The 21,553-nt window shown below is 45.0% G+C and overlaps 1 protein-coding gene across 2 annotated transcripts in view; it reads right to left on the bottom strand.

The window, feature by feature from the left end:
- Positions 1 to 1,397: 1,397 nt before the first annotated feature.
- LOC134345116 (fibroblast growth factor 12) overlaps positions 1,398 to 21,553 on the bottom strand; it is a 403,897-nt gene continuing 383,741 nt past the window's right edge. For both annotated transcript variants that reach the window (XM_063045290.1, XM_063045291.1), the window contains one exon: positions 1,398 to 18,409. In XM_063045290.1, the coding sequence (XP_062901360.1) occupies positions 18,288 to 18,409 (122 nt within the window). In that variant the 3' untranslated portion in view covers positions 1,398 to 18,287. The remainder of the gene's footprint in view (positions 18,410 to 21,553) is intronic.

The raw sequence follows: 21,553 nt of genomic DNA, 5'->3' as shown, positions 1-21,553 counted from the left end.
AATCGGCCCAATGGCTGTTTGTGGGATTTTGCCATGCACCAGCTGGCTTCCACATTCACTATACAATGGTATCAGTAAGGTTACAGGGAGAATGGGGTTGAGAGGGATAATAAATCAGTCATGGTGGAATGGCAGAGCAGTTTGGATGGGCCAAATGGCCTAACTCAGCTCCGATGTCTTATGATCCATATTATGACATTGCCCTTTAATAAAGGAGATACGAGGAATTCTGCAAAAGCTGGAAGTCTGGAGCAGCATATACAAAATGCTAGGGGAACTCAGCAGGTCAGGCAGCACCTATAGAGGGAAATGCAGAGTCGGTGATTTGGGCCAAGGCCCTTCATTTGTATGAAGTTGGAGGCCATAGATGGGACACCTCCAGGGTTGGTGATAGTGCAGGAGTCAATGGTTGATGTTTCTCAATGGGGTCCTGGTTCAGGGGTTAAATAAGAGGAGGTGTCTGAGAACCGCCGTCTGGCCTTAGAAAGCAGCCTGAAATGCCGACTGTTCACTTCCCTCCGTAGATGCTGCCCGACCTGCTGTTTATAGAACAGTACAGGCCTTTGGCCCATGGTGTTGTGCTGATCTTTTGACCCACTCTAAGATCAATCTAACCCTTCCCTCCTACAGAGCCCTCCATCTTTCTATCACTCATGTGCTTATCTAAGAGTCTCGGAAATGTTCCTGATGTATCTACCAGCACTCCTATCAGGGCATTCCACACGCATACGACTTTCTGTGGGAGAAGAAATATCTCTGACATCCCCCCTACACTTTCCTCCAATCATCTTAAATTATATCCTCTTATATTAGCCATTGCCACCCAGGGCAAGGATCACTGGCTATCCACTCGATTTATGCGTTTTATAATTTATGCATTTCAAGGGGGATATTAGAGGAAGGTTTTTTACTCAGAGAGTGGTTGGTGCGTGGAATGCACTGCCTGAGTCAGTGGTGGAGGCAGATACACTAGTGAAGTTTAAGAGACTACTAGACAGGTATATGGAGGAATTTAAGGTGGGGGCTTATATGGGAGGCAGGGTTTGATGGTCGGCACAACATTGTGGGCTGAAGGGCCTGTACTGTGCTGTACTATTCTATATTCTATGATGTTGTCACCTTCATCCTCTTCTCTCCAAAGAGGAAAGTCTAGCACGCTCAATCTATTCTCATGTGATATGCTTTTGAATCCATGCAAATCTCTTCTGCACCTTCTCTAAAGCTTCCACATCCTTCCTATAATATTTTCTTCCTGCATTTTGTATCTCAGTAAAGTACCATATTGGTTCTAAAGTGTATAGGTGTGCTTCACAAGGTGCTGGGTAGATATAACTCCTTTGAAAGGAGGCATTGCAGTTTCTAACCAGTAAAAGACAAGAGGCAGAGCAAAAGCAAGATCGATTTATTTATTTGTGTATTTATTTCAACAACAGTGTGTCGAGTTTATTGTATGACTGGCTTTTCACCTTGTGCATTCAGCAGACCACGTATAAGCTTGACTTGAAGCAGTCGGAAAGGAGATTGGGGCTGGGCTCAGTCTCCTCTGCTTCTACCAGGGCTGTCGCACAGAAATGGCTTCAAAAACCTGACAACTGTCAGTCATGTGTTGAACGAGCTAAGAAATTAAAAATTTGCCTCTAGCAGCTGTTGTCAAGCATGACAAGGTCTCTGTGTGTTTTGAAGGTGCTGAGTGTGCTTGGTGTCCCTATTCCCCCTTCCCCCTTGGTTCCCCTCTGCTGCAGTCTCCCGATGCCCCGTGCACATGTGGGAATGGACCTTGGCTCTCTCCCGCCTCAAGGTAACCTCCACCAAGGTCATCTTAAACCGCCAGGAGCCGATTTGAGAGCGGCCAGCATCGGAAGCTGTTACTGTGGGACACAACAGAGCAACTGTGGACTGTGGGAGAAGGTCGCTGGCCCATGAGACCCGACCACACACAAACCAGTTTGTGGAGTACTGATGCACAAACATATCATGGGGACCCCATCTGATTTTGGACCCCAGAAGTTGAGGATTCCCTCCACTATCCTGGGATTTATCCCACAGAAGGCCATTCATAAACGATCAGGAACAGCAACCACAGTGACCTCAATCACCCTCTGTTCTGCAAACCGACGGCTGACCTGTTAAACTGCCTCGGCCCCACATCCATGAATTACCACTTATTGCTGTTTGTGGGATATTGTTATGTGCAAATTAGCTGCCATGCTGACGACGTTACAGAGATAACTACACTTTGAGAAGTATTCCATTGGCTGTAAAGTGCTTTGCGATGTCCTGAGGGTATGAAAGGCGCAGTATTAAGTGCAAGTCTTTCTTTAATCTGGATATATCTATTCGTAGAATTATTGACTGAACTATTTACAACCTGCTGCTCGGGACTGAAACGATAAAAAACAACTACATATACAGGGAACCTCACCGGAAACAAAACAGGAAAATATGGAACTGAAAAGCAGAATTTTGCTGAATGAGTCCAGGCTCTCAAACCGCAGTGATAAAATATTGAAGAGGTTTTTGTCGGGTATTGACAAACCACTCAAAACTGAATTCATTAACCAGGAGAACTCCTGAAATAAACGGACATGCACTGGCTCTCTGAGGGTGAGCTGCCCCTGTTTTTGTTTTAATGGGTCACTCTTGGTATCAGTCAGACTTCTGACCCACATCAAATGGAGTCAGTGGAGCAACCCCTGTAGGTTCATCGTTTACAAATAATACCACCAGACGCTGAACATTGGAAACGGTAACACGCAGTGTTAGGGTTCGATGAACCTATGCAATCTGAGATAACTACGTTTTAAGATGACCTCATGTTTAGTACCGAAGGACCCTGGCTCTGTGGTAAGAAGATAGAAGCCTGCTCCTAGGCCCTGCCCAACTTTGTCATTCACCCTGAGTGCTGGAGTGTTCACGTGAAGAAGGTGCGTTCCATGGGAGGTCTTTTCCCACACTGGGAGACGTCACTAACTCTGCCATGGACAGTCCCAAGCCCGGCTGCAAAAGGAAGAGATTTGGGGGATGCAGCTAGCAACCCCATCCATAAAATCCCTCAGCTACAGAAACACCAACAGAGGCTCAGAAAACCTTGTTCCTGGGAGAGGAAGGATCTTCAAAGGTGGGCTACACAACTGGGAAGACTGGCCCAGGCCGGAGGATCCTGGCGAGCTGCTTTTGGCGGCCCATGCCTGGTAGGGGTGATGGGTTAAGCAAGTATGGAGACATTACTGGATATTTGGTGCAAGTCAGTCAAATGTTCTACCAAACTAAACCAAACCCACAGCAACACAAGGCCCAATTAAAAGCAGCTAGGGCAGATTGAGATGTTAAGGAAGGCAGTCAGCGTAATACTTTACCATGCCAGTGACTGAAAGACTGGGTGCTCTAGTTTCCTCTCACGTTCCAAAAAGATGCATGGGTTAGGGGTAGAAAGTTATGGGCATACTATGTTGTCGCCAGAAACATGGCGACACTTGCAGGCTGCCCCCGACAGTCGGACTGTGTTGGTTGTTGGTGCAAACCACACATCTCACTGCATGTTTCGATGCACATGTGACAAAGCTAATCTTAAACTTATTTTGACTCTGGTGGTTCCTGGGGACCTGTGAGGAGAATGAGGTGGCTGCAAAGACAACTGGATACTTGTGAGTATATATACTGTAAGTACAGAGAAGGTAACGGTTGTATAACGAATACACGAAAGGAATAGACTCCAAAGTTACGGGGATCATAATGTGATTAAGTCTGAGATTTAAATATTGCGTGGGAAGGGATATTGTATGTACAGGAAACTGAAAGAGCTGATTTCGCTAACTCTGGAACTGCCTCCAGCTTGTAGTTTCAAATTAGGCTCTTGTATTGCATGAACATGAAGAGTGTTTGCATAAATCTGCCTTCAATTACAGACAGCAGTCCATTCCCAGTAACTCCTTTCAGGGAGGGACACAATGGAGTTTCAAGGGAAGGCCAATTTCACAGGGCCAAGTAGCTGTTCAATGAGTGGACAAGGGTGAAAGCTGAGATATTTAAGGAGAATCTGAAGGGGAATTTCTTTACTCAGCGTGTGCTGGGAGAGTGGAATGAGCTGCCAGGAGAAAGCAGAGGATGTGGGTTTGTATTAGTACATGTTAAACTCAAGAGATTCTGCAGATGGTGAGATTCCAAAGTGACACACACAAAATACTGGAGGAGCTCAGCAGGTCAGGCAGCATCTAGGGAGAGGCCAAGGCCCGCATTGGCAGGTCCTAACAAAGGGTCGTGGCCCAAACTGACATTTGTTTATTCCTCTCCATTGATGCTGTCTGACCTGCTGAGTTCCTCCAGCACTTTGTGTGTGTTGATCTGGATAACTACATGAATGGGAGGGATATGGAGGGCTATGGTCCATGTTTAAGTCAATGGTACAATGTCTGGCATTGAGTAGATGGGCCAAAGGGACATTCAGAGGCATGGAAAATGACTGAGGGGAGAAAAGTTTGCTAGAGGGCCTGAATTTAAGAGCAGGGAAGTTATGCTGCAACTGTACAGGGCACTGGTGAGGCTGCACCTGGAGTACCATGTACAGTTCTGGTCTCCTTACTTGAGGAAGGATCTACTGGCTTTGGAGACGGTGCAGAGGAGATTCACCAGGTTGATTCCAAAGATGAGAGGGTTAGACTATGAGGAGAGATTGAGTTGCCTGGGACTGTACTTGCTGGAATTCAGAAGATCGAGAAGAGATCTTATAGAAACATATAAAATTATGAAAGGGATAGATAAGATAGAGGCAGGAAAGTTGTTTCCACTGGTAGGTGAGACTAGAACTAGGGGACATTGCCTCAAGATTCAGAGGAGCAGATTTGGGACATAGATGAGAAGGAATTGTTTTTCCCAGAGAGTGGTGAATCTGTGGAATTCTCTACCCAATGAAGCAGTGGAGGCTACCTCAGTAAATATATTTAAGACAAGGTTGGATAGACTTTTGCATAGTAGAAGAATTAAGGGTTATGGGGAAAAGGCAGGTAGGTGGAGATGAGTCCATGGTCAGATCAGCCATGATCTTATTAAATGGTGGCACAGGCTTGATGGGCCAGATGGCTGACTCCTGCTCCCATTTTCTTATATTCTTATGTAAAGTTTAAACTGCATTTTAACAATTTGGTTCACCAGTTAAACGGGCAATAAAAGACTAGTGTTAGAAAGGGTAGTCGTGACATTTTTTGATTGTCTTAAATATATATCTTTAGGGGAGGAAATCTCGTTTCCTCAAATCAAAGCAATGAAAATATTACAGCTTACAACTAATAGTGGAGAATTTCAACTGAACTTGTACTTGCCACTGACATCTCCGTACCACCAAGGATTCAATTCCCAATGGATAACCAGGGTCAAAGGACGTTGTGTTGAGGATACGGGCTTGGATGATCAGGCTTGCTTAAGCCAATGTTTTCGTTTTCCCTAGCTGACTGGAATTTCTAAATGCCCGCAACCAACTGGTCACCCCATTATTAGAAGGATGTCAAGGCTTTGGAGAAGATGTACAAGGGGTTTACCAGAATGCTGCCTGGATTAGTGGGCATGTGCTATAACGAGAGGTTTGACAAACTTGGTCGTTTTCTCTGGAACGGTAGAAGCTGAGGAGAGATCTGAAAGATTATGAGAGGCCATTATAAGATTAGATAGAGTAGAGGGTGGTGAGGTAGAAATACGTCTCTAGCAAGGGAGGTGTAAGTTACTCTTTCCCTCCGCTAGTCTGCAGGTCACCCTTGGGTAAAGTGTAGCACCTGCTTAGCTCCATGATCCAGGGTCACGTAAAACCATGGGAGCAGGTGGTGGATGGTCGTATGAGCAGCCGGTACATATCACAAGTCCTGGTTATGTGACCACTGATGCCAGGCAGACAATCTCTGAAGAGTATTGATAATGGTTGGGGGCACCCATCTTTAAAGACACTGCCTAAAAGAAGGCAATGGCAAACTTCTTCTGTAGAAATATTTGGCAAAAACAATCATGGTGACAAAGACCATGATCACTGTCATATGACAGGCACACATTGATGATGTCATATGACACAGCACATAATGATAATGAGATAGTAAAGACAGACAATATCTTTTTCCAAGGATTGAAATGCCTAATACCAGAGGGTTAGGGTTAAGGTGAGAGGGTAATTTCAAAAGACATGTAAGGGGTGTTTTTTTTTGCACAGAGAGTGGTAGGTGCATGGTTTGCATTGGTGTAAAACGGAAGGATATGGACCTTATGTAGACAGAAGGGATTAGTTTATTAGTTTATTTGGCCTTTTGATTACTAATTTAATTGGCTTAGCATGACATTGTGGGCCGAAGGGTCTGTTTCTTTGCTGTACTGCTCTAACTTCTAGCTACCAGCACCCACTGGGACGTACTAGATATTGCTGGGTCAAGTTCTTGAGGCGGTTTGGTTTTAGTTGTCCAGTGTTAAACACAAGTCGAATTAGGGAGTACAACACAGGTACTGCCCAAGTGTGATGTCAGGGGTGAGATTTTTAAAAAAAACAGCCTCTGTATCCCCACCCCACCCTGCCTCTAGCTAGCAGAGACGTCATTTCTCCTCCTTTATTCAGCCCGGAAGGAAGACATACTCTCCTCTCTCTCGGTCAGTGGCTAAGCAACAGAGAAAAGAAGGAGTGGTATTCCTAGCTTCGTGTCAGAAGTGTGGGCGAGAGCATTTTTCAGTCAACGATCCAGCAGCCTGAACTCTAACACTGGGCATTCCACATGGGTTTGCTGCCCAGACTCAGACGACTGAATCATAAGAAAGGGAAGTCTGCTCACGACTTCACAGGAGACACCGGTCTGCAGGCACTGGAATCTGGAGCCACGCACAAGATTCTGGAAGAACACGGTATCTATGGAGGGACAGTTGATGTTTTGGGTGAATACCTTTCATCTGGACTGAAAGATAATTGCTCTTAACAGCTGAGGGGTAAGGAGTGGAACAAGAGATGGCAGGTGATGGGTGGGATCCAGATGGGGAGGGTGATAGGCAGGTGGAGGATGGAGATTGGGAATAACGACAGAGGCTGGGAGGTGATGGGTGGATCCAGGTGAGGAGGGTGATGGGTAGATGGAGGATGGAGATTGGGAATAACGACAGAGGCTGGGAGGTGATGGGTGGATCCAGGTGAGGAGGGTGATGGGTAGATGGAGGATGGAGATTGGGAATAACGACAGAGGCTGGGAGGTGATGGGTGGATCCAGGTGAGGAGGGTAATGGGTAGATGGAGGATGGAGATTGGGAATAACGACAGAGGCTGGGAGGTGATGGGTGGATCCGGGTGAGGAGGGTGATGGACAGATGGAGGATGGAGATTGGGAATAACGACAGAGGCTGGGAGGTGACGGGTGGATCCAGGTGAGGAGGGTGATGGGTAGATGGAGGATGGAGACTGGGAATAACGACAGAGGCTGGGAGGTGATGGGTGGAGGTGGCAAAGGGCTGCACAGATGGTGGGATCTGATAGGAGAGGAAGGTGGATCATGGAACTAAAAGAGGGAGGTGGGGAGGGCAGATGGAAACAATTGGGGCGGGTAAGGGGACCCAGTGAGAGCAGTGTATGGGTGGTGGGCTGATGTTAGAGAAAGGCAAAAAACAGGGTGATGGAGGGGGCTGCAGTGAATGTAACAAGTACAGGCTTGACCAATTTTCTTGTCCAGTGAAATTTCCTCTCCTTTATGAAGGGGATTTCTGCTCCTGATGTACAGTAACTAATGTTCCATCAGCCCCCTGACATGAGCCAGGGCTGCCCACTGTTGTACTCACTCGGGGGCGGGGGGGGTACTACTTTACTGGGTTCTACCCCACCTTCTGATTGTGCACTGAGCACCAGACTTGGTATATTCACCCCAACTACCTCCCTTCCAGTTCAATCGTATCCACTTTTCTAAGCAATATATTGCATGCAGATTCAACAAGATTGTAACATGCAAAAAGTTATTTACATTGTGAGAGGTTACACTCAGTACGAATTATTATCATTAGAAAAAAAAATCTTATAAGGGTTCACAGATAATTGGCTCTTTTTGTTTTCAACATCCAAAAAAAGAATTAAATTGACATTTACATTTCTCCCTGAAATAAATTAAAGATATTGTTAGTAAAATCACTTGTTCCATTTTCCTTTTGATTCCATTGGTGGAGATGATTGGCTTCTGACTGCACCTTCGATTCCGTGTGTCCTGTGTTGCCTGCCGTTGAGAGGTGCACCCAGCGATCCACCCTCCCAAAGAGGTTCAAGTCTTGGGTCTGATGCCAACATGTCAGGTGGTCTAGGCCCCGGGTCTGAGGCAAGAGCATAACTCGGCACTCTGCCAGATCTCTTTGCCTCGCCCCAGGTCAGATGGTCCTTGAGGTCCGCTCGCAGGTGCAGAGGGCGACTAGCGACTTGTTGTTCCACTTGACTTGTGGCTACTGCTTTTGTGCTTGTCTGCAGGCCTTGGAGCCATGAGAAGGGCCTGCAATTTTATTACTAAAGCCACAACAAGTTGAACTTTAGGGGGGGAAAATCAGCTGAGCTATTTCCACTAGAAAAAAACTGATGCATGTCTAAAATGTTGCCAGTGTTTCTATTGAGAAGCTCAGGATGAGGTTTGGGATAGTTACTAAGAAATGTATGAGGGAATTCAGAGGAAACATGGTTCCTACAGATAGAAACAGTGGATGAAGCAAACTGGTGGAGTCCAGGACCAGAGGGCACCGACTGAGGGAAGAGGACGTTCCTCTGCTCCTTAGACTTATGGTCTCAATGGGACTTCGGTTAGACACACAAAGAAGAAAAGAGGGAAGGTGATGGGTGATGGGGAGAGGGGTGGAAGAGTGCGAGGCATGGAGAGTAGCAAGAAGTCAGCCGGCTTGTCTTCAATCTGTACTGTACATGAAAAAGATGTGCTAGCACTGGAGAGGGTCCAGAGGAGGTTCACGAGAACGATTACAGGAATGAAAGGGTTAAGACAGGAGGAATGTTTGATGGCTCTGGGCCTGTACTCGCTGGAGTTTAAAAGAATGAGATAGTATCTCATTGAAACCCATCAAATATTGAAAGGCCTAGATAGAGTGGACGTGGAGAGGATGTTCCTGATAATTGCGGGGGGGGGGGGAAGAGTACAGCTTCAGAATTCAAGGTTTCTCTTTAGCGAAGAGATTAGGAGGAATTTCTTTAGCCAGAAGGTGGTGAATCTGTGAAATTCATTGTCACTGTTGACTGTAGAGGCCAAGTCGTAAAGCAGAGGATGATACATTCTTGACTACTCAGGGTGTCAAAGGTTACGGGGAAAAGGCCGCAGAATAGGGTTGAGAGGAATAATAAATCAGCCTTGATGGAATGGTGGAGAAGACTTGATGGGCCGAATGGCTTAATTCTGCTCCTATGTCTTATGGTCTTTCCCTTTAGATTACATGGTTCCAAAGCAGACAGTCTACACAGGATGGAGACTGTGGATGGTGGTGGGTGGTTGAAGATGAAGTTGAAGCTGCTGGCTAGTCAGTCAGTTTTGCCCCTGACTGGCCTCTGTGGCTTTGAATGCCCTCACTGTGCAGTCAGTGAGTTCAGGTCACTGAATGAAGAGTGGGAGCAAGACGGTCTGGTCGACTACATTGGAGTCTTGTGTTGGATCAGACTGCTTAATTGTTCTTTGCAGCTTAACAATTAAACATCTCCCTCTCCCTCCCTTCTTCTTCCCCCACCCACCTTGGTCCTCTGTGATCCACACTCCTCCCCTACAGCCCTTAACCTTTCCCACCCACCTAGCTTCATCTATCACCTTCCAGTTAGTCTTACTTTCCATCCCTTCCACCTTTTTATTCTGGCAATTGCCCCCTTCCTATCCAGTCCTGAAGAAAGCAATGAGCCGGAAACGTTGACTGCTTATTCATCTCCACAGATGCTGCCTGACCTGCTCAGTTCCTCCAGCATTTTGTGTGTTTTGTTTAACAGCTAATTATCTGCTTGTATTTTACACAATTACTTATATTTAAAGGCATCCGTTAGCAAGGCCATGGATCTGTGCCTGGAAAGTCTTCACTCTCCAGGGCCCAGGCCTGGGCAAGGTTGTATGGAAGACCAGCAGTTGCCCATGCTGCAAGTCTCACCTCTCCATAATGTTGTCCAAGGGAAGGGCATTAGGACCCATACAGCTTGGCACCAGTGTCATTGCAGAGCAATGTGTGATTAAGTGCCTTGCTCAAGGACACAACACGTTGCCTCGGCTGGGGCTCGAACTCACGACCTTCAGGTCGCTAGTCCTTAACCACTTAGCCACATGCCCTCTCACACTACTTATATACATGTATCTGTTTAGTACACTTCCTGGTGGTCACAGTGTGTATATGCAATTGTTCAGTGAGTGCCCTTGTGGTAAGATTCGTACGATTCTTTGCGTTGCGTTATTTAAATTGGACCTTTCCAATTCGTTAACTCTTATCTGCAAATTTGAATGGAATGTTTTTCATCAACAGTACAAAAAGAGCTGACCAGGGAGCTCCTCCATCTTCCCTCCCTCCCACTACTCTCCGCTTCCAATTATCTTTGTTTTGCTAGCACTTAATAAAACAACCATGATGCAACAAGTTTTTTTGCTCCTTTCTTAACTTGGATTAAAAACTTCAGAATCCAACACTTGGAAGGAATTCATTCTCAGAGTTTCATGGAAGACAGTTCTCTCGGACATGGGTAACATTAATTGTTCTCTCAGTAACGATGCCAAACTATTCAGGTCCTGATGAGAGAAAGGAAACTGAACACAGTTTGCACTGGAATAAGACGATGATGGGCCCAGACAGCTTGATTAGAAAGGATCTCGTTCCCCAAGCAGAGGCTTCAATAATTAGGTGTAGGAACTTCAATTAGATTTTGTTAAAGGGAAACAAAGCATGATGCATAGCAATGAAGAGCAATTTAAATTTGCACGTCAGTGTTGCAGTAATGTCTGCTTGTGTCAATAGTAGTTAACGTATAAATATACTCAGTGGCCACTTTATTAGGTACACATGAACACCAGTTTACAAACTACTCAGAGCTCAACCCTGAACTTCCTAATTCCACTCAGTAAATCAATTCTATGAATCTTTTATCACTGTAAAGCGAACCCATCCATCCAGAACCCTCAATTACAGAGTTTCCTATCAGCACAACTGCCTACATATACCCACAAGTATTCTGCTATATCTAAGCTAATCAAACACTTTGAACCAGAAAGTGGCTAGCTCACTCCTATTCATCTTTTATTCATATATGTAAATCATTGAACCCTCTTGACTGATGACCGACCTTGGATTATCCATTGATTAAACGATACACTCAGTGGCCACTTTATTAGCTGCAACAGACAAAAAAGTTGCTGGTGAACGTAGCAGGCCAGGCAGCATCTCTAGGAAGAGGTACAGTTGACGTTTCGGGCTGAGACCCTCTGTCAGGACCTGCTTGTTAACCATATAACCATATAACAACTACAGCATGGAAACAGGCCATCTCGGCCCTTCTAGTCCGTGCCGATCTCTTACTCTCACCTAATCCCACCGACCTGCACTCGGCCCATAACCCTCCATTCCTTTCCTGTCCATATATCTATCCAATTTAACTTTAAACGACAACATTGAACCTGCCTCAACCACTTCTGCTGGGAGCTCGTTCCACACAGCTACCACTCTCTGAGTAAAGAAGTTCCCCCTCATGTTACCCCTAAACTTTTGCCCTTTAACTCTCAACTCATGTCCTCTTGTTGACTCCCCCACTCTCAATGGAAAAAACCTATCCACGTCAACTCTATCTATCCCCCTCATAATTTTAAATACCTCTATCAAGTCCCCCCTCAACCTTCTACGTTCCAAAGAATAAAGACCTAACTTGCTCAACCTTTCTCTGTAACTTAGGAGATGAAACCCAGCCAACCCAATAAATCTCCTCTATACTCTCTCAATTTTATTGACATCTTTCCTATAATTCGGTGACCGGAACAGTACACAATATGCAAAAATTCGCTTTACAGTTAATGCAAATATCTAATCAGCCAATCACGTGGAAGCATATCAACTTGTGCCAAAGTGCCAGTTTTCATCTTCGATGAGTCTCAAACATCTTCATATCCACCCTATGTCCCTGCTGTGTTTAATATTTCAGTAATATTGTAAATATATAGTTTGATTAAGCATTCTTTGTTGTTTACATAATTCATTATGGGTTATATGTAAAAATACATGAATAGCATGTCTCATCACGCCACCGTATCACGTACATGTACCTCACTTCAAGTAAAAATGAAGTTAACATGCATCTCTCAGGCTCCCTTGTTTTTCTTTCGATTGGTTTTATGTTTTGGAGTTACAAAATATAACAGGCCCAACTTGTCCACGCTGACTGTGCTGCCCAGTGAGATAGTGCCATCTGCCTACAATTGGTCCATATCCTTTTAAGCCAGGGGTTCCCAAACTTTTTTATGCCATGGCCCAATACCATCAAGCATTGGGTCCATGGGCCCCAGGTTCTAAACCTTTCCTATCCAATTACTTAGCAAAGTGATTTTAAAATGGTGTTATTCCCTCAACCACTTCCTCTGGCAGCTTGTTTTTTTATTCTTAACACCCTCTCTCTATGGAAAAAGTTGTCCCCTCAGGTCTCTGTTAAATCTTTCCTCTCAGTCAAAATCTATAGTTTTGTTCTCCTCTACTCTGGAGCAAATATTGTTTACATAACCTTAGCCACACACACAAAATGCACGAGGAACTGAGCAGGTCAGGCAGCATTGATGGAAGTGAATAAACAGTCGATGTTTTGGGCCGAGACACTTCAACAGGGACTTGGGTCCTGGCCAGAAACACTGAACGATTATTCCTCTCCATTAATGCTGCCTGACCTGCTGAGTTCCTCCAGCATTTAGTGTGTGTTACTCTATATTTCCAGCTTTTGCAGAATCTCTTGTGTTGAAAACATTAACCTGATCTATGCCTCTAATGATGATAAACACTTCTGTAAAGGTTTCTCCCTCATTCTCGTACACTCCACAAAATAAAGACCCATCCTCCCCAACCTGTGCTTAAAACACAGGCCCTTGAGTCCAGCAGTATCTTTGTAAACCTGTTCAGAAATTGGTGGTTGTACAGGTTGGCTGGAAAGTGGACACCTTTTATGCAACCAGTTGCAATCTTACTGAATAGCGGAACAGCCTCAAGAGGTGGGCCTTCTGAGTATTTCAAGCCCGTTTGCAGAAGCTTATATTTCTTATGATTTCAGTAGGTTTCTCCATTAAAATCTCCATCCATCCCATGATTTCTACACTTTACGCCACTGATTGTGATAACCCTGGAGGAAACAACCTGACTCTTCTGCCAACCTTCATAAAACCACTCAGCGTCCAGAAGTAAATGGGTGGACACTGTATGAGTTTTATGACTCCCAATTATACTATCATTAATAGGGTAATTTCTCACTGCGTTCCATAAAATATATATTTATTGTTCTTTTATTTATAGTGCATAAAGATGAAAAGGTTGGAAATATTTCAAGACCATTGTTTACTCATCCTGTTCCTCAACCAGGTATTTATAGAGACTAAAATTAACACATACACAAAGAGCTTGTTACATGCTGCCAGAGGGATTTGATGGTTTAAACACCACACACACTGTTATCTTAGAATTCTATATATAAAACCCAACTTTTACTCTTCAATTACCTTCCAGAACATAACTTGCTTTGGAATACTGCTTAGTCTAAACTGAGCGATTAGATGTCATGTGGCTCAGTATTTGCTGCTGTTTTGAAAATTACTCATACCCAACGCTGTGAACCTCCTAATTCCACCCAGTAAATCAATTCTGTGAATCTTCTATCACTCTAAATCTAACACATTAATCCCGAATCATCAATTAAAGAGCTTCCTATTAAGACAGCTGTCTATTATTCTACATGTACCCACAAGTATTATACTATATATAAAGTACTCAAACGTCTTGAAGCACAAAGTAGCTACCTCAGTCCTGTGCATCTTTTATTGATATTCATAAATCACTCAATATTTTTGATTAAAGGCTGACCTTGGATTATTCGTCGGTTGAACTATACAGTCAGTGTCCACTTTATGAGGTACAACTGTACACCTGCTGGTTAATGCAAATGTCTAATCAATAACTCAGTGGCTAAAAGCATGCCGACATGGTCTAGAGGTTCAGTTGTTGTTCAGACCAAGCATCAGAATGGGGAAGGAATGTGATCGAAGTGACTTTGACTGTGGAGTGACTGTGGTTTGAGTAGCTCACAAACTGCTGATCTCTGTAAGACCATAAGGCATAGGAATGGAATTAAACCATTCGGCCCATTGAGTCTATTCTGCCCTTCCATTCCATCCTGGCTGATTTATTATTCCTCTCAACCCCACTCTCCTGCCTTCTCCCTGTAACCTTTGATGCCCTTACTAACCAAGAGCCTATTAACCTCCGCCATAAATAAACCCAATGACTTGGCACAATGCAGCTCTCTCTGTCTGTCTGTCTGTCTCACTCTCTCTCACACACACACACACTGCAGGTATCTCTCTCTCTCTCTCCATATTCACACACAGAGTGGAAGTCACTCTCACTCACACACACACACACAGTGGAAGTATCTCTCGCTCTCACACATGCACCACATACACTCGTGCACACACAGACACGTGCATGCACACACACACACACACACACACACACACACACTCATGCACACACTCATGCACACACACACACACACACACACACACACACCACACACACACACACACACACACACACACCATCTTTCACAGCAGACAGAGCAAAGGTGTTTGATGAAGTGGTTCACTAATCTGCGTCGGGTCTCACTGATATACAGGAGGCCACACCAGGAGCAGCAATTCTAGTGAATGATCTCAACAACCTGACAGGTGAAGTGTCGCCTCACCTGGAAGGACGGTTGGGGGTCCTGAATGCTGGCGAGGGAGGAGAAGCGACAGAGGTGACACTTGTCCTGCCTGCAGGGTGAGCAGTGGGAAGACAAGTGAGTCTCGGAGACTGCAGTCCCTCAGGAAAGTGGAGGTGGGTGCGGGGGACGATCTGCTCAGTGGTAGGATCCCGTCTGGGATGACAGAAGCTTTGGAGAATGATGTACTGTATGTGGAAGCTCATGAGGTGGTAGGTAAGGACAAGGGGAAATCTATTCCTGTTACGATGGCAGGAACGATTAGATTTCTTCTTCTTCAGCCCTTTACCTCTCTACCTGATCATCTCCCAGTTTCTCACATCAATCCCCACCCACTCTGCTACCCATCCACCTTCCCATCCCCTGGTTTCACCTGCCAACTGTATTCCTCCCCTCCCCCCACCTTCTTAATCTGTCTTGCCCCCTTCCTTCAGACTCTTGATGAAATGTCGACTCTTTACTCCTCTCCACAGATGCTGCCTGACTTGCCGAGTTCCTCCAGCATTTCATGTGTGTTGCTCAAGATTTCCAGCGTCTGCAGAATCATCAGCTTCAATTTCCCGGGCGTCACATCTCCAAGGATCTATACAGGGCTGCATCCTGGTAAATCTCTTCTGTACCCTCTGCAAAGCCTCCTACAATCTGGGTTATTGGGATGACTTCTGGGGAAGGTATGACGTTGTCCTGTGCCCTCCTGGGGTTTTCGCACACAACAGTCTCTAGAGTTTACAGAGAATGGTGTGAAAAATTTAAAAAAATACACATGCACATGCACATCCAGCGAGGGGCAGTTCTGTGGGTGAAAACACCTTGTTAATGAGAGAAGTCGGAAGAGAATGGCCAGACTGTTTCAAGCGGACAGGAAGGTGACAGTAACTCAAATAACCACATGTTACAATAGTGGTGTGCAGAAGAGCACCTCTGAATGCACAAGACATCGAACCTTGAAGTGGATGGGCTACGTCATCAGAAGACCATGAACATACACTAGTGGCCACTTTATTAAGTGCAGGAGGCTTCTAATAAAGTGGCTACTGACTGCATATAAACATCTACAGGCCTGAGTTACATTCTAAACTCTAAACAGGCTTCAAACTTTATACAGAACACCGGCTGATTTTCTATTGGCCCTTATTCTCTGCACTGAGAGATGATGATATTCCCATTAATCGATCTGTAATTGTACCACTTTAGTAAGAAGATAACAGTGGTACAGTGGAATGGTTGGATCTCCACAATTTGTATGTGGGGTCGCTCTACTCATTGTCAAGGCTGCTGAGTTCAAACAGGGGCTTACAGTTGAAGAATATAATTAAAATGTCCAGATTAATGCACTTAAACGTTTGACCCTCTATCTGCTAGTGTCGGTCCATGGCCTCCTCTACTGCCACGATGAGACCACGCTCAGCATGAAGGAGCAACATCTCATATTCCCTCTAGGTAGACTTCAACCTGACAGCATCTGCTGTGACGTCTCCAACTTCCGGTCGTATTCCCTCCCTCCCACTTTTCGTTTTCCAATTCCCCACTCTGGCTCCCCTCTTATTTCTTCTGTTCTCCTCACCTGCCCATCACCTCCCTCTGGTGCCCCTTTCTCCCATAGACAACTGTCCTCTCCAATCAGATTCATTCTTCTTCAGTCCTTCTTCACCTCTTCCACCTATCATCTCCCAGCTTCTTACTTTATCTCGCCTCCCTCCTCACCTGGACACACCTATTACTCGCCAGCTTGTACTCCTGCCCCTCCCCCACCACATTCTGGCTTTTGTGTCCTTCCTTTCCAGTCCTGATAAAGGGTCTTGGCCTGTAATGTCGACTGTTTATTCCCATTCATAAATGCTGCCTGACCTGCTGAATTCCTTCAGCGTTTCGGTGTGTGTTTTCCTCAAGATTTCTAGCATCTGTAGAATCTCTTCTGCTAAGCATGAGATTCCACAGATGCTGGAATTGTGGAGTAACACAACCAAAATTCTGGAGGAACTCAACGGGTCAGCCAGCATCTATGGAGAGGCATAAGGAGGCAATGTTTCTGGCCAGGACCCTTTATCAGGACTGGAAAGGAAGACGGAAGAAGCCAGAATAGGAAGGTGGGAGGAGAGGCAGGAGTACACTCTATAGGATTATGGTACACGGAAGAACAATATCAGAAGTGTTCTTGTAGGCTTAAGATTCATGTTTAAGTCTGTTCATTGGCAATTTCACAATCCCTAAAGTAATAGAACAAATCAGTCAAAAGAATGAATGACTAAACCAAAGACCATAAGAATTAGGAGCAGAATTAGGCCATTCGGCCCATCGAGTCTGCACACCGTTCCATCATGGCTGATTTATTATTGCTTTCAACCCCATTCTCCTGTCTTCTCCCCATTAAACAACTGGCTGATGAAGGGAAAAGCATTTAGGGACTCAGTACTGGATCAATGGGTGAATTACAAAGCGGTTATTATGTTGCAACAGATTGAGGTCGTTCAATCCGCGTGTGCACACAGATCCGGCCCCCTCGGAAAAGATGGGACTGCTCTGCTCCCCAGGGAACAGCCAGGAGCTTGGATTTGGGAAAGGTTTGAGAGCTTCCATGGTGGGTGACGGGGATGAAAGATGGGGCAACATCAGGTGTGAAAAGTCACATGAAACACTGCGTCCTTCCCACTAGCCGACCGTTCAGCAAGGCAAAAGCAGTGGCACCCTCAACCCAACAAGAGTTGGGCATCCTTCTGCTGAGCCAGTTTGCAAAACATCCGAATATTTTTGGGGCGGGTTTGACCAATGGACCAACAAAAAAATTTGATGGCGTATGTCAGTGATATTAAACCTGATTCTGATTCAAGTGTCCATAATTTCCTAGTAATGCAGGGGTGTACAAGGTGGCCTGGTTGTGAATAGTTGGGCCAAATGACCTGAGACCTTTGGGACAGAGAGAGTTAGCTGCCGTCTGGCTCGACTCGTTGAGTGAGAATGGAATCTGGATGGCAGCTTCCAAGTGCAATCCCATCTTCAGGTCCAACATTTTCACCAGCTGAGAAGCAGGAGAAATGCTTCTGGTTTCTGAGATCTTTTATTTTTCTCTAATTTCATATTCTGGGGTAATTTAAGTTTCTTTTTTCATTTAATGTTTCGTAGCTGAGTTTCCCACAAAGGTGGAGAGTTCTGCATGAGGAAACAATAAGGAATAAGTCCTGATTGAGTTATTCTCTTTCAGGCAATGGCTTCATCAGTTAATGTTGAGGACTCACGTGTTCATAAAAATCCTCCCTTCTGGATTGTATAGAATGCAGTTTTGCTTTTATATGATGTAAATTGTGCCTGTGATTGAGTTCAAATTCCCTGCCCCCCTCTGCTCCTGCTATGTGCATTCCTCTTGGTTGACGACTTTGCCTCCGTTCATGGTTGGCGTTCCTGAACTTTTCCGCGAGCGCACAGCTTTATCCCCAATCTCGTGCATCGATGGCTCCCTGTACATGCAAACTGGAAGACAGAGAGGACAGCAAAATCAGAAGTCAGAAAGGTTGACCTTGCATCCACAGGGGTGCTAATAGAACATAGAATAGTACGACACAGGAACAGGGCCTTTAGCCTACATTATTGAGCCAACCCAATTAAGCTAGTAAACAAATATGCAACAATTAATAATCCCCTCTGCTTACACAATACCCGTATCTTTCCATTTTCCTCACATTCATGTGCCAATCAAAACATCTCTTAAAGGTCTTTAATATTCATTTATTTAGAGATACAGTGTAGAACAGACCCTTCTGGCCCTTTCAGCTGCTCCACCCAGCGACCCCCGATTTAACCCCAGCCTAATCATGCACAATTTGCAATGACCAATTAATCCAACTATCGGTTCATCTTTGGACTGTCGGAGGAAACCAGAGCACCCGGAGGACACCCACGTAGTCATGGGGAGAATGTACGATATTTGACGCCCTTACAGACATCTGCCCCTGACACAGAAAGAAAATCCTCAGAAAAAATGTGGATGTGCAGAGGAGAGCCTAGGATCAGTGGACACAGCCTCAGGATAGAGGGACATCCATTTGTAACAGAGATGAGGAGAAATTTCTTTATCCAGAAGTTGGTGAATCTGTGGAATTCATTGCCACAAATGGCTGTGCAGGCCAAGTCATCGGGTATAATTAAAGTGGATGTTGATAGGTTCTTGATTAGTCAGGGGCAAAGGCAGAAGAAATGGGGTTGAGAGGGATAATGATATCAGCCATGATGGAATGGTGGAAAAGACTCGATGGTCCGAATGGCCTAATTCTGCTCCTATGTCTTATGGTCTAAAATCCCCAACCCTGGCTCTCGCTGCACTGAAACCTGAGAGCATAGAATAGTACAACACCGGACAAGCTGTTTGGTTCACGTTGTAGAGAAATTCTTTGATGCCAATTTAAACTAAATGTTAAAGTCAAAGTCAAAGTTAATGTATTATCAAAGTACATATATGTCACCGCATCATACCTCGCCCACTTGCCCATCAATTGAGATGTTCCCACAACCAATGACCTCTCTTTATCTCTTTATCTCATGTTCTTGTTACTTATTGCTATTTATTTATATTTGTACTTCAACAGTTTGTTGTTTTCTGCACTCTGGTTGATCTTTCATTGACCATGCTATTGTTACTAAGCTATAGAGTTGCTGAGTAAGCCCAAAGGAAGATGAATCTTCGGATTGTACATGGTGACATATATGTAGCTTGATAATAACATTTATTGTGACTTTGACCTTGAGAGGTCACTTGGTAGAGGTGTACAGGAAGATAAGGAGCATAGCCAGAGACTTTTTCCCAGGGCAGAAATGACCAACATGAGGGGTATAATTTTCAGATGATTGAAGGAAAGGACAAGGGGATGTCGGAGGGAGGATATTTTACACACAGAGAGGTGGGTGCTTGCAATGTCTGCCTGGGGTGGTGGTAGAGGCAAATACCATCAGACCATAAGATATAGGAGCAGAAGTAGGCCATTTGGCCCATCAAGTCTGCTCTGCCATTCAGTCATGGGCTGATCCAATTCTTCCTGTCATACGTAAGGGATGTTTAAGTGATTCTCATATAGGCACACGGATGATAGAAAAATGGAGGACTACTTGGGATGGATGGGTTAGATTGATCTCTGACAAAGTTAGATGGGTCTGAACAATGCTGTTCTGTTCTATGTTCTATCTAATAACAAACAATCTGCTGGAGGAACGCTGCAACTCAAGCATCATCTATGGGAAGAACTGTCAACCTTCCAGACTGAAAGCCAGCAGGAAGACCGAGAGTGGAGAGGGGAGATGGACCCCACCATTTCAGCCATGATCTCCTCTTGCCTCTCCCATCAGGAAGGACTTAGTTTCCACACCACCAGGTTCAGGAACAATTGTTACCCCATAACCATCAGGTTCCTGAACCAGTGTCGATAACTTCACTCACCCCAACACTGAACTGATTCCACAACCTGAGGTCTCACTTTCAAGCACTCTACAACTCATATTCTCAGTATTATCTATTACTTATTGTTATTGTTTATTTGCTTTCTTGTATTTATACAGTTTGTCTTCTTTTGCCCATTAGTTGTTAAGTTCTTGTGTTTAATTTTCCATTGATTCTATTGTGTTTCTTTGTTCTATTGTGAAAGCCCACAAGAAAATGAATCTCAGGGTTGTCTATGGTGACATACAAGTACTTTGATAACAAACTTGCTTCGAGAGAGGAAACATAGAACATAGAACATAGAATAGTACAGCACAGTACAGGCCCTTTGGCCCACAATGTTGTGCCAACCCTCAAACCCTGCCTCCCATATAAGCCCCCACCTTAGATTCCTCCATATACCTGTCTAGTAGTCTCTTAAACTTCACTAGTGTATCTGCCTTCACCACTGACTCAGGCAGTGCATTCCACGCACCAACCACTCTCTGAGTAAAAAACCTTCCTCTAATATCCGCCTTGAACTTCCCACCCCTTACCTTAAAGCCATGTCCTCTTGTATTGAGCAGTGGTGCCCTGGGGAAGAACCGCTGGCTATCCACTCTATCTATTCCTCTTATTATCTTGTACACCTCTATCATGTCTCTTCTCATCCTCCTTCTCTCCAAAGAGTAAAGCCCTAGCTCCCTTAATCTCTGATCATAATGCATACTTTCTAAACCAGGCAGCACCCTGGTAAATCTCCTCTGTACCCTTTCCAATGCTTCCACATCCGTCCTGTAGTGAGGCGTCCAGAACTGGACACAGTACTCCAAGTGTGGCCTAACCAGAGCTTGAAGTGACTGGTGGACTGAGGAGGGATGTAAGAGTTGGGTGGGGAGGGAAGGAGGGGTGGAGATGGGAGACAGAGGCAGCTTCTGTACCTTCTGCCCACAGGAAAGTGAGTCCACAGGTCATGGAATTGGTTCAGCAGTTGCTGTACGAAACTGTGATGAATTTGGATAGGGTGCAAAGGAAATCAGAGATCACGCCGAATTCCCTGAGCCTTTGGAGAAAGTAGAGGTGCCTGTGAGCTTTCATCTCTCTTTAAAGGCTGATTTATACTTGTGCGTACGAGCTTACGCTGTAGCCTACGCTAGTGGGCTATGCTGTTGTGAGCATTTATACTTGTGCGTTGGTGTGTCTGCGTC

The sequence above is a fragment of the Mobula hypostoma genome, chromosome 4, assembly GCF_963921235.1.
Source record: "Mobula hypostoma chromosome 4, sMobHyp1.1, whole genome shotgun sequence".
Classification (NCBI taxonomy): Eukaryota; Metazoa; Chordata; class Chondrichthyes; order Myliobatiformes; family Myliobatidae; genus Mobula; species Mobula hypostoma.
This window is presented reverse-complemented; position numbering and strand designations above follow the sequence as displayed.